At 37.6% G+C, this 14,244-nt stretch overlaps 1 protein-coding gene across 1 annotated transcript; it reads left to right on the top strand.

Annotated features, from left to right (window-relative positions):
• Window positions 1–627: 627 nt before the first annotated feature.
• CFLAR (CASP8 and FADD like apoptosis regulator) lies at window positions 628–12,799 on the top strand (the record flags this gene model as incomplete). Its single annotated transcript, XM_082001571.1, has 9 exons — window positions 628–938; window positions 1,813–1,918; window positions 2,830–2,965; window positions 3,128–3,225; window positions 4,307–4,358; window positions 5,091–5,137; window positions 6,331–6,406; window positions 11,216–11,729; window positions 12,661–12,799. The coding sequence occupies exons 1-9, from the start codon at window positions 643–645 to the stop codon at window positions 12,797–12,799; spliced, it is 1,464 nt and encodes a 487-aa protein (XP_081857697.1). The 5' UTR covers window positions 628–642.
• Between the last annotated feature and the right edge of the window lie 1,445 nt (window positions 12,800–14,244).

The raw sequence follows: 14,244 nt of genomic DNA, 5'->3' as shown, positions 1-14,244 counted from the left end.
AATAGCAGTGGTTTTATAAAGGGGGGGGGGTGTTAATTCTTGTGTCTACAGTGTGTGGTTACACTACCTCCTAGCTTCCAAAACTCTTCCTGAAAAAAGCCTTGAGACTTTTAGGGGGGAAAAGGTGCTGGTGAGCAGGGGCATGCAGGGTTGCTGGGAAGAGGTCAGAGCTTTAGACTTAAATTGCTGTGGAACTTAACTCTTACTTCCAGAAAGGCTTGTAATATCACTCATGAGCGAGCTGATGACTTTTGTTTCACTTCCTATGGAATTTACAGACTTGTGTTAAGGTAATTTTACTTTATAAGAACTTCAGTATTTTTCTGATTAGTATGACCTACCAAGTACTTTTTGTTCTGTAATGAACAGCTGGGACAACCCCTTGAGAACAGGAGGTCTGTGTAGACTATGTTGGTGTTTCAGCTGTAAGTGAAATAGATAGGAGAGTTAACTGTGAACTTGTGCAGCAGATCACTGATTTAGTACCTTTTAATTCTCTCCCACAGAACTGCTTATGTAAAAATGCATCTAGTTAAGAATGAACACCAGAGAAGTGCTGTGGCAGACATGGGCTTCATGTCACCTTGGCTTCCTGTTTAAAAAACAGTAGGCTGGCAATTTTAAAGGGACAGTGACAAAGTGATGACCAGGTGCCAAGTGCCAGCTGTTCTTATTCACCAGATTGAACAAGAATTGGATAAAGAAGAAGAAGAGATGATGGTTTTCCTATGCCGAGACCTTGCTCCTGACTTGGCCACTGCCGACCTTAGAGAGCTCTTGGTGGCTTTGAATGAAAGGGAGAAATTGTCTTTTCTTGGCTTGTCTGAGCTGTTGTACAGAGTTAAGAGGTTTGACTTGCTGAGGAGGATCTTGAAGACTGAGAAAGCAACAGTGGAAGCTGACCTTGCCAGGAGTCTCAGACTTGTCCCTGATTACAGGTAATAGATCCATTTCAGGTTTCATGGCTACTCTGTTTTGTTCAAAACATGTAAGGGTTGGTTTTGGTTGTTTGGTGGTTTTTTTTGGGGGGTGGAGGTGGATGGTTGTTTTTTGTTTCTTTTTAAATATGTCTTGAAGGTAAAAGAAAAGCAGAAAAGGGCGTCATATCTAGAGTTACAGTGAAAAGAATATGTCAAGTTTAGTCCCTAAAACAAGCCTTAGTAGCTTCTTACAAGTCATGGCATTAGAAGCGTCTTATCTTCCAGGAGTTTGTGTATGTTAATAAAACCAGTGATGTTTGTACAGTTCTAGATGAACAGATAGAAATGACACTTTAGAGTACCATCATTAATTACAGATACTTTCTTTTATAGTTTGCTTTGGGCACATAGCCTTGTGGTATAGCTTTTGTCAGGAGACCTGTCTCTAACTACTTTTTACTCTGTAGTTTTAAGATGCTTAGATTAAGAAGCTCCAGTTATTTTCTTTGAGAGACTTCATAAAAAAATGTATGTATTCATAAGAAGATTTTCCTGTGTTAACTTCTCACTGAAATAAAAACCCTGTAACTACTAGGTAAAAATGTTAAAGATGTCTTCTGTTGGCTCATTGTCTTACTTATCTCTATTGAAATATTAAGGAGACTTCTGTTTCCCTAGCAGTGGGTATTACACAGTCAGTCTGAGTAACACAGGTGCTGATGAGCAAGAGTAGGTATTTTGTAATTGGATCTTGGAGCAGGGTAGGCTTTTTTTGTGTTGTTTAATTGGGAATGGTACATTAAAACTGGAACATGGGAGAAGTTGGGTAGTTGGGCAGGGGTGGTATCTTGCTGAAAGCTAATCCTTTAGAAATGTCTCAACTTTATTTCAGGGTACTAATGGTAGAGATTAATGAGAATCTGGAAAAAGAAGAAGTGAGTTCTCTTGGTTTTCTACTCAGAGATTATGCACCTCGTATGAAAATGGCAAAAGATAAGGTAATGTCTTTCTGCTGGTCATCTCTGGAGCAATGAGAGATTAAAGTAAAAAGGAAGTAGCTAGACAGCAAAGGAGGGGAGGCAGTACTGCAAGGGGTAGTGAGGCAGGAGTAGACAGAAGTCAGGAAGTGGAGAAGGAGTAGTGGCTTCTATTTAATTGTTTTTTAATTCAAGGAAAGAAGCATGAGAAACAGTAGGAGGGAACAGTGAAGTCTTGCTGTAGTGAATGGTGTTAGCGTGAACCTCACAGGCAGAAGCCATTAAAAAGAAAAAAATCTTTCTGCAGTATTACTGATCTGAAAGTTCATATATGAAGGATCTCGAATCAATAATCATATGAAATGTATATTGAATTACAGGGTCACTTTTTATGTTTCTGCTGTACTTCACTTACAAAAGAACAGCTTTATCTCAATTATGTCTTTCTCTGTACATTTGAATTGTGCATATTTGTTTTAAATGCTCTGGGAAAGCAGAGATTCATTAGAGACTTCAGAAAACTTGATCACTATGCATAGAAGACTGAAGATTTCTGTCTTCTTCCATTAATTTCTTTTTCTTTTTCCCTTTAGCCAAAGGAGAGGGGCCCTGCAAATTCCCCAGAGCTTTTCTTGCCTCTTGCTTTGTTGCATGTGAGGTGACATTCCAAGTGGCTGGCCTAGTAGCAACAAGGAAGTGCAAAACTGCTTCCTCAAAAACTTTTATTTGTTTTTAAGAATATCATTTCCTAGTTTTAATTACTCCTATGATAATACCAAGAATTCTTATATCTTTTGGGTCTTTTTTTTTAGTATTTCAGAAAGCAATGTCCCTAATCTTGAATATATGGGCTATTTTATGGGTTGCTTTGTTACTTACTGATGAAGAATAAGTTGCTGATATGACAGTTTGGTTTTCTGTTGCTGTTCTAGAGTTTTCTAGCTCTTGTGATTGACCTGGAGAAACTAAATTTGGTGGCTCCTAATCAACTGGATTTGATAGAAAATTGTTTTCGAAATATTCACAGGATAGACCTGATTAGGAAGATTCAGAAGTACAAACACGAAGGTAAGATGCTATTTTTGCACTGGTCGGCCTTGATAGCAAGGATCAGATGTGCTCTTACTGAAGATAAAATTATGAGTTACAAGTCAGAGTATTTGCATGCTTCACAGATTTAGACTTTTAAAACAGTTGATATATCATGGTGTGTTTCTGTTAAATTTTCAGCTTTAATGTCCTCCGTTCATTCTCAGCCAGTATATGTAAATGCACTTCAGGCATCTCTCCCTAATCTCAGTCTGATTGATCCTCCTTATAATTCAGGGGTAAGTATACAATAAATCAGACAGATCCTTTATTTCTAAATATTGCCAGACATTGAAAGGGGATTAATTTTTGCAGAGCCCAAAGACTGAAAAATTGCTAATAACTAAAATATTACTTGGTTTATTTCTCTTATTCCTGTTATTTGCTGGGTTTAGGGTTTGATTTAAATCTTCTGACTGAGAAAGATCCCCTTTAAAGAGCTTCTGTGATTTTATTTTTGTCCCCCTATTAGTTGGGCATATAAAAATCTGTATCTTGAAAGTTTTTTTTCTACTATTCTGGGGTGTGAAAAGTTTTGCTTTGACTGTTCTTTGCAAAACATACTATTCTTCTTTGTACTTATCGACTTGCAGAGAAAGTAGCTTTTTAACTTCGGAAGCTGAAGGTTATGGCTTTTCAGGATTTTTTTGTGTTCTGTTTTAAACTCATTTTAACCAAGATACCTCAGTATGTCAAGTCATCAAATGCTGTTGTATGCAGTATTCTTTATATTTGGGTTAGGTCTGATATTGTAATAGTATGACCTCAATTAAAGTCTTTAGCCTTGCTAAATGAATTTCACACTATTGCTGTCATGTATTCAGTAAATATGTATGTATAAAGCTTACATACAAGACACCAGAGATGCAATTTGTCTTTACTAACAAAGCCACAGCAGCTTTGTTTTCCAGACTACTAATGGGAAGGAGTTTGCATTGACTTTCCATATTATGATAATATTGTTACAATTTCCTTTCTAATTCAGTGAAAGTTCCTCTCTCCTGCTCTATAAGAAACAAAATTTACATCTTCAGAGTTTTTTTGTTTGTGTTACTATTTTAGGGATTAAGCTTTTCTTTGCCGTTCATGGCAAATTGGTAATTTTTTTCTGAGGGGAAGTGTTTTAGGGTTGTTTTTTGTTTATGATTTTGGTAGGGGTTTTTTACTTGCTATTTTGTAATTCTGATTAACCAATAGATGTGAATTAAAAAACGTAATCCTTTTTTTGAGGAAGAAAAATAATATTTTCTTATATTTTGGATCACATGATTATTAACTCTTGAAGGAAAGAGGGAAAATACACCTTTTTCTTCATTTTAGATCCAGAATATGAACAAAGGAAGACCACAAAATGGACAAGGTCTTATTCTGGGTAAGAGCATTTTATCTGAGTTTTGATAATCTTGGAGCCAAATGATGCATTTCATTGTATCAAAAGAACGGTTGTTTGATACTTGCGTTTATGTCTAATCCAGTTGATATCACCAGGAGCACAGAGTATTTGGTACCTCTGAAAACTGAGCTTTGCCTTATTGTCTGCTCTTGTATTTGCTTTGCTTGTGCCACCAGACTTCAAAACTTCAGTAAAATTGTTTTGGGCTTCCACTGTCACAATGTTTTAACACAATAAATAGCTTATTAATAAAATCATGGAATAGGTTGACTAGCCAGCTCTGGAAGGCCATGTAGTACAGCTGTGTCCATTAAATGTTGAGTAGGAAGTTTTTTTGTCAGCTCTCCACCAGGCCAGCCAGGAAGTTGTCCAGTGAATACCAGGTTCTTACCAAGTGTGTTGTGTTCTTTCTGGAAACCCAAAATAATTCTCAGGTACGGTGATTTTGAACAGAGTGGTTGGCTGAATTCTCTTAGTGTAGGAGCGGTTGGTTGTTTAGTCTAGTCACAAGCAATGTAGAATGCAATCTAAATAACATTTTAGAGGTTAATTTTTTTTTTAACTTCAGTAGCATACATAGAAACTTAGGAGGTCTAGATGAGTGAGAACTTGGCTGAACTAGATAAGTTCCTCTTTAACTGATTTGGTGCCAAAGAAATGTCACTGGTACGTACATGCTGAGATTACTTCTTTGTGTTTTAACTGCAACAGAACCAGTCCACATGTCCATTCAGGAATCGGGACCAGCGTCACATAAGGTATGTGCTTGTGCATACGTATGCATATAAATATAACAAAGAAAACTAAGGTAAATACCTTAATGTTTTTGTGTTTCATTTTGATATTTCCTTTAATTGCGTGAAAACAGAAGGATGTGTACATCCATAACCTCCTCAGCCATAAACAGGTTGTATATTCTGCAAAAGCAGTTCATAGTTTTAATACAAAATGGAAGCAGCAATGTGCAAAATACATGGAGATATGATGCACGCACAGAACTTGCATATTTATTGGTGGAGGCTAAGTCAAAATCTGTTGGAAGTCAGACCACTTACCATCTGCATTGGAAATGGAAGGGCTTCTTTGCATGCAGTAAATTTTGTTCTTTATTCGCTCCCCATCCCTTGCTCTCCGGGTAGAAGACAGACATGCTTTGGGTATTAACGATAAGAATGGACTACTGCTGTTTTCACTAGCTCTCCTGTAGGCCAGGAGCCAGGGAGTTACCTATAGCAAATTGATAATAGTCTTTTTAAAGGGGAGAGGAATTGTGATAGTCGTTACAGGTTATATAGGAACAAGGAGGTTGTTCCACTAAATAAAGAAAGAAATGCGGTTCTGATGAGCAATGCCTGTTTGCATACGTGAAGAAAACAAAAATTATCTACATTTATTGTGTTGACAATATGAAGCTTATAGCTCCTAACATCTCAATAGCAGTTACACTTAAGGAAATTAATTTGGAAGTACTATAGAAGGATCATTGCTGTCATAGTCCAGGTCTTTATAAAGCCCCTCCTCCTATACAGGTTTGGGACTTTTTTGTTTAATTTTTGTTTGTTTGGGTTTGGTTTTTTTTTACTTTTGAGGATCTGTCCAGAGTTAAGGTTCAGTCTCAAACTTGTTTCTCTCATTGCTGGTACAGTCTTAGTCTTTGTTTAAGGATCATTATGGTAGTAAGGTTACATAACACAAGGATGCAAAAAATTATAAGCCTGTACTAGAAATAGGTGGAAAAAAAATGATTAGTCCATGTCTCATGATTTTTTGTTTTTGTTGTAGATAAGACATGCTACATCCCAGTAGATAGGTTTCTGCTAGGCACTCTATGGAAAAACAACAGAATGTAATTAAATAGATCTGAGGTGGTTAAATTTGGGAAAGGAATCACATCTGTAAGTTGAGAAAGTGGCATGTTAACTTAGTATTTGTCCCTCATGTTCCTCAGGTGTTTGATGATCAGTACAGAATGCAAAGTCGACCTTTAGGAATATGCCTGATAATAGACTGCATTGGCAATGACACAGGTAAGTCTCTGGAATTCGAAGTTCCTTATCTTGTTAATCTTGGATAATTAAAACAATTTAGTGTAAAGAATATGATGTACATTCACCAGCCAGGCTAGGGTAATACTGCCCTAGTCAGTCCTACCAATTCTAGTAAGTTTTCTAAAGCAGAGTTGGAGGGCCCAACCTGAGGTTAAAGCCAACTGTCGTAACTATTGCAAACAGTGTTGGTTTGTTTGCACATAATCTCTGAATGAAAGAACTTACAAAGGGATCGACTGAATTTTGGGAGGGGAAAAAAAGGATCTTCAGAGACAAACGGAATAGTTAAGCTACAGTCATACAACAGATTATTGGTAAAGATAGTATTTCCCAACAGTTAACAAAACCGAAACCAAAGCTGTTGCAGATTTGAAATGTAATCATATTGGATACCAGAGATTTTGAATAGCTGAAGGCATGTGGTCCTTTATTAATAATGCACGTAGACTTCTGTTACATCTTGCACAGTTTAACTGAAACCATCACCATAGCTTTATAGGGAAAGGAATTCTTTTTCCTTCCATATTGGTTTAGTTAAAAAAACCAACCCAAACTAAAAAACAACCAACCAGCCAAAAAAAAAAAACCACCCCAAAAACCAACACAGATTGCACGTAGAATTCAAGGTAGTCAGTGCCACGGTTAAAATGTGGGATTTTCCTGATAGCCTTTGTAGAATCTGAAAATTAGGTTCTTGCAGAAGCAAAAAAACCCACCACTCTCTAATCACTGGAATATATGAGGCTAAAAATAAAAATTAAGAGTAGTTGCAGTCAGTTCTGTAATAGGCTAGGACATGTAGGGGAAGAAGGGGGTTTGTGGGCATATCTTTCATCTTTTGCATAACTAATGGTCCAGCAGATGGACCAACTTAGAGTTGTTGATGTAGTTGTTGAAGAGCAGTGGATGCAGAGTCCTCTGTAAAAAAAGAGTACTTTTTTACAAAAAGAAAAATTTTGATGTTCGTTTCACAATAGTATTTTAGGTAAACGATATAAAATTATAAGACATTTAGTTTGCCATTAGGGTAACAGGAACTGGAACTGAAAAATAATTCTGCCATGCATGGAGAAGAGTGACAAGGAAGGCACTTGACACAGTTACATGCAACTGGGAAGCATCCTTGGGATCTCATTTTGGTCTGTCCTACCAAGTTCATCAATGACGTCTGGCCTAAGGAAAATAACTTTAAAAAAACCAAAAAAAAAAAACCACAAAAAACCCCACACCCCAACAACAAGGATGCAGTTGCTGGATGTAGAGATTAAATTGTTCAATCTAAAGCACTTCTTCGCTTCTATTTGGGGGTGGGGGGAATGCTGACTTTGCCCCAAGAGGAAAACAAAACAAAGACAGCCTGCCAAGGACTGAAAGACTTGACTCTTGGGATCAAACATTCTGCTCTGTTCTGTTGTCTGCTTTGCTTTCCTGTTCTTACCTTTTTTCATGGTAGCTTTAGAGAACAAATGACCCTTTTGATCCAAGAAACTTATTATGCAGCCTTAATCTGGAAGGTAGCATGATTATCTGCTCCAGTACCAATATAATTACTTGGAGTTCTATTTCTTAAAAGCAAATGCAAAAACGATTGCTAGAGAAATTTCAGTGTGGAGATCTAAAGAAAACATGAGGTGTGAAAATAGCATTCTTTACAAAAAAACCCCACCCACTTTAAATTTCATTGTCTCTAATGGGATATGAGCATGTGCTGATCTGATTTCTTGAACAAGGGTGTTTTACTGTGCTACATCTGAGCTTTTTAAATGAAACAGTAAATAGAAAAGCAGTAAGGCACATACAGTGGAGAAAATGGGAAGTAAAGAAGGAACTGCTATGTCAGTTCATAGTCATAGATACATAAATTTCAACCTACTCTTCCTTAGAAGGCAGAGATCATTTGCACAGGCAATATGCTGTGCAGGCCCCTTTGTCATAGTAATTGCTGCTAAATACAAAGATATGCACAAAAGAAAAAAAGAAATCAATGCATGTGGTCTTCATGACCTCATATGGTCATTTCAGTACTTGTTCAAGAACAGAAAGTGCAAATGTGATAGAGGAAGTCTGCTGACTAGAAAGGACAAGAATAGAATCATAGAATCGTAGAATCTTTGGGTTGGAAGGGACCTTTAAAGGCCATCTAGTCCAACCCCCTTGCAGTAAGCAGGGACAACATCAACTAGATCAGCTAGCTCAGAGCCTCATCCAACCTGACCTTGAATGTTTCCAGGGATGGGACATCTACCACCTCTCTGGGCAACCTGTTCTAGTGTTTCACCACCTTCATAATGAAAAATTTCTTCCATATATCTAGTCTAAATCTACCCTCTTTTAGTTTAAAACCATTACCCCTTGTTCTATTGCAACAGGCCCTGCTAAACAGTCTGTCCCCATCTTTCTTGTAGGCCCCCTAAAATAGATTACGTGTTTAGCATCTGGCATGTCAGATCCACCTGCAGATCATGGCTGTGACGCTGTTGTGCCAAAACCAACCAAAGCAAGTCTTACTGTGCCTCAGTCTTAATGCATGTCTGCATTGGATGCGGAAGCAATTACATCATGTATATTTCTCAGATGTTTAATGTCACCAGTGCATTATCAGCATTTTAACATGATAGAAAGCAAGACTTTCACTGAAATACATTACTGTGCTAATGAGATTCAGGAAAGGCAGGAAATACAGCATTGTTTAAAGGAGTTTGTTAGAAAGGCATTCATTACTCTATAGAGTTGTTGTGCCACGCTACTTCTGAAGTCTGAAAATACCAAAGAGAAGATGTCAGGGAGAACATCAGGATTTGTATCTGTGGCGTGCATTAGAGTCTGTAGCTATCTCAAGATGTACTCTGAGGAAGATGAACAAATAATAGATACTGTAGGATCAAGGATTACAACAATTGAAAATGACCAGTGTAAACAATGTGGATTCATCAGATGCTGCTAAAATTCAAACTGAAATGCACCTTGCTGTTTTGTAAATAGTATTGCTGTTTTGGCAACAGCTGCTTTTGACTTTTCCATTTGGAAGCCAATCCTTACCATTGTAAACAATCAAGAGGAGAAAAGGGTAATTTTTTATGTAGAGTGGAAATGCTCTAAAGTCAGTGGAGGTTTTGTTGGGAGATGATTACTGTTGAAGAAACAGATGTTTTCTGATCTCAGGTTGCAGCATATAATGCTGTGTTTTGTCTTGCCTTAAAGTAAAATCGCTATATCCAAAGCTTACCATGTATAATTTATGATTAATTATTAACTAAGGTATCAGCTCTAAGTTTGGGTTTAATTTTTTTTAATGGTGACACTTAGAGCGTGTGTATGGTCTAAGGTGATGACAAGTTTTGTATCTTTGCGTGTATGTGTACGTGCCGCTGAGGTAAGTAAATTATAGGAAAAGAGCACTCGTTGTTCAAACTCTCGTTTTGCTTATGTACTGCTGCCCTCTAATGGACGAAGTGCTTCATCGAGTATGTAACTTGCTAAACGATATTGATACTGAGTCTTCCATCTGAATTTTGAGAGCAGGTTTTAATGGCTGAAATAGAGAGGATTTTCCTTTCCATTTCCAATTAAAAGTCTGTAAAGTTTAATTTAATCAAACCAACACAACTGGAATGAAACTCTATAGTTCCTGTTTACCACCTTGCTATACTATAGACTTCGTATCAGCCCTGTATTTTGCTGAGAAAAGTTACAAGTTCTGCTCCTTGTTTTCACTATGGGCTTTTTGAGGAGAGCAGTGTGGTAGTAATATCCTGCTTTCCTGCCAGTTACCTCTGAAATAGCCTCTGCTAATTAGGGATTGTTAAACTTTTGAAGTCGAGGAACAGTCTAGCTTCCTGTGTCTGTAAGGCATTTTACATAAACATGGTACTTGATACTTCCTGTCATATCAGAAGCTATGCATGGGCAATGTATATGTGGTTTATACTAAAGGTACAATGCTACAGGTATGAGTCATTAGTGGTAACTCGTGGTTCTCTGAACACTTAAAAAATCCCTGTGGTTTTAACCACCATATATCTGGTTTCAGTCCTATATTAATAAACAACCAAAGTAGTTATTCAGAGCATAGCACATTTTCCTGCAGCATAGGTTAACTCAAATACAGTAGAGTTAAATCTTGATTTTTGGCTATCTGCAGTTTCAATTTCTAACACATTCAAAAGGCTTCATTGTTCAGCTTTTTTTTTCCCCCTGAAAATGCCATTCTGTCACAGTTAAGACTCCAGTGTCCATTCTCCACCTGGAACTCATCACTTTAAAGTCCATTTTATGTAATAGGAAGCATAAATGGCTGCAGCAGGTTCCTTTTTGACTGATGAAAGGGAAACTCTGTGTTTCCTATGCAGTTCTGTATACCTATTATAACCATTCAGAGCAATTTTGACAAGTTAAAATGTGAAACAGACTTCCCATGCTATCCAGATCACTCCTTACCACTTCAAGAATGTTCTGTGTGAAGTATTTTCTAATGTTTTCTCTTGCCTGATATTTTAAGTCCTTGGAACTTGGGATACTGGTTCTAAACAAAAGCATGCAAGTGTGTGGAATTTGGAACAGATCATGTTCCAAGAAACAGTGTCTTTGCTATCATGAAGTACGTAACTCAGAGACAACATGCATATAGCAGTATAAGTATGTAATGTACTGTGATGAACTTGAAGTATGCCTGATTTTTTTTAATTACTGTCTTATTTCCAATAGTGAAATACTGTAAATACTGTAATTCGAGATAGTTGAGATTGAGCCTTGATGTGCTGTGATTTAATTACATCTTGCTTTTTTCAGATATGTTGGAAGAGACCTTCAGAGGCTTAGGCTATGAAGTTTATTGTCACAGATATTTAAATATGAACACCATGAATCAAACATTGCTTGAAGTTGCAAGGTTGCAGAAGCACAGAAATTGTGACAGCTTTATTTGTATATTGATCAGCCGTGGCAGCCCTCAGAGCATCTTCTGTACAGACCATACCTTTTCTGGATTCCCTTTGGAACAAATAAAGAAATACTTCACAGCAGACTCATGTCCTGGACTCCTAGGAAAACCAAAGCTTTTTTTTATTCAGAGCTACATTGTGCCAGAAAATGAGCAAGAATGTACTAGTCTGTTGGAAGTAGATGGGAATGATGAGAAAATCACTGGTAATGCAAATAACCCTTGGAAAGTCACTATCCCCCAAGTAGCAGACATCTTTTGGAGTCAGTGCAAAGTGGATGTGTCTACACTAGAAAAATCTCCAAGTTCATCCTCCTATTATCTGTGTTGTCTGACTGAGCTACTCCGCAATCCTTATAAAAGGTAAATTTAAAAAGGAGGAAAAAACTACCCTTTTCCTATGACAGCCTGCTGTCCTAGAGAAAGAGAAACCTTAAGTTTCATCCCATCTGGTCCTGAAAAGTGTCTTCATGCTGTGCCATAGGTTAAAAGACAAGTATACCTGATCCTGGAACAATGGCACAGGAAGGTAGCCTAAAGTAGGAGTGAAGTTTCTAACTCTGGAGAGTAAAACTAAAGTGTGTCATGGCACTGGGGCTTGCAGAGAGGGGAAGTAATGTAGTGGGTAGTGTATGTCAGTGCTTTAGACAAGATTGGAGATCTTCCTTCTCCAAGTTACAAGGCATACACCAGGCTTCAGTCAAACTGAGGATTGCCTTTTATCGTTAAGAAGGGCTCTGCTTGCAAAGATAAAGTCAGTGCCTAAGTTCAGAGAAAAGGCAGTTGAGAGGGAAGGATTTTGTCATTTCTTTACATCTAATTAACCCTCCACTTGGGGAGCCACTAGATTGCCAATTTGTAATCTTGAATTTAAACTATCAGAAAACTTTAGTTTATCTAAAGAGATTATCAAAAGAATCTGAGCAAAAATCAGGTATCTTTGTATATATAACTTGCCAACAAAGGTTTTCTTTGCACAACTGATTTACCCCGGAGCTAGCAACTGTTTTTCAAGGTAGTTGTGTGGCTAACATTTAGTACCTTTTTACAAACCCTAAAACCTTGTAATGAAATCACAGATCATCATGTTGGCATAACCAGTATCACAGCAGTGATTTGGGTTATAACAGATTGTCTCAAAAATGCATATTCAGCCTTGGTGTAACCTCTGCAATAATGACTGAAATTTGCAACTTTCTCCTTTTTGAGTCTAAAGTCGTCTTCTCTCTTGTGGATTCTTAAATGGTGTGTTGCTTCATTCTCTAATAGAAAGCTTTTACTTTTATTGCTGCAGGAAACTCTCTATATTAGATATCCATACGGAACTGAACAGAAGAGTCTATGAATGGAATAAGACCACTGACGCAAGCCAACAATACTCACTTCTGCTCCAGCACACACTGAGGAAGAAACTTTTTCTTTCTCCAACTTAGCAGCTGTTGGAAAGGACATGTCTGAAGTGGCTAATGAGAAACACTTACTATGATCCAGTTTCACACATACTTTTACTTTATGCATTGTTATTGCAGGTATATCTAAAGTGCCTATTGCTTCCAAACCCAGAGATTTAGAAGCATTTTCGTGTGTTAAGGCACCAGATTTTATATTTTAATACAAAAGGCTCTAAAAGCTTGGATGAGAATGGCAGCATCATATAGCACTGCAACAGATCTTACAACCACATACAACAGGTAAACAGGGTGGAAGGAGCTCTAAACTGTATAGCTGTTGGGCTTTTCCAGGGCTTTGTGGTTCTATTGTTTCATTGGTTGTTTTTAGCATACCTATTAGCAGCGCGCTGATCGAGGTTCTTCTGTTGATGCTTAAAACAAATACAAGCCACTGCAAACCACTGAAATTAATGGGGTACTTTCCCCAGCACCTAATAATGGAAAGTGTGTCAGGAAAGAATGCCCTACCCAGCAATGCCAGTTCTTTATTAACAAGTTCTGTCTTGCATTCCTCCACAGACTAGCAAAACAGGAGGAGGAGAGAGAGGGTCTTCTAAATAATTTGAATTCCCTCTGCCTGCTGCATTAGAGGTTGTGATTCACCCAGAACCCTGTATCATCAGTATTGTCCACAGCACACAAGGTCTATATGTTAATAAATGAGTCAGTCTGCCATATTTTGGGCTGTTTTCAGCTGAAGCAAAAATGAGTCTGCATGTGGCAGGGCTTTACAGTAATCTACCACACAGTTAAAAAAATGTGGGATCTTGGCAGATGTTTTGTAGAAGCTGAAACATGATTCACACTTGTACCAGGCATAGTTTTAGAAGTACACTTAGTCATATTTGAACCTAAATATCATGCAGCAGCCACTGGCTCTTAAGAGTGAATTAAATTAAACACCCCACCGTCACTGCTTTTGCTTATGAAAAAGGGTATGTCTATTAATGGATTATTTTTTTTTCAAGTTGCCCTTGTTCTTCTGAAAAAAGACATGAGTGAAAATTGTCGTAAATACAGAAATTTTTCTCCAGTAGCAGATGCCTAACATGAGGAATTCAGTTAACCTGCGACAGTGTAACTTGGATGAGTTGTATTGAAATTTGTCACTGAACTTACAGCATTCTCTTCCCTCCTAAAGTAGGCCACTTTTAAACTTTCCATACTCCTAATACACTCCGCTGTCCAGGAAAGAAATTCAAGGCCTTGGTGTGCCTTGCTTGGTTTCTGGTGTAGTTACACCATACATCCTTCTGGCATGTGTTTCATGCAAGCAGAAAGGAAAGGGGTTTATGCTAGTACAGGTGGTTGTGCTAATTCCTTGAGCAAATACACTGCAAAAAGGTTTTTTTGCTACTGTAGCTGCATTTGATTTGAGCAAAAAGCAAGTGTGCTTGCATATATAACTTCACCAACAATGCTTTTCA

This window comes from Phaethon aethereus (assembly GCF_964289735.1).
Source record: "Phaethon aethereus genome assembly, chromosome: 6".
In the NCBI taxonomy this organism is placed as follows: Eukaryota; Metazoa; Chordata; class Aves; order Phaethontiformes; family Phaethontidae; genus Phaethon; species Phaethon aethereus.
The sequence above is the reverse complement of the archived record's forward strand: the minus strand, read 5'-3'. Positions and strand labels throughout refer to the sequence as shown.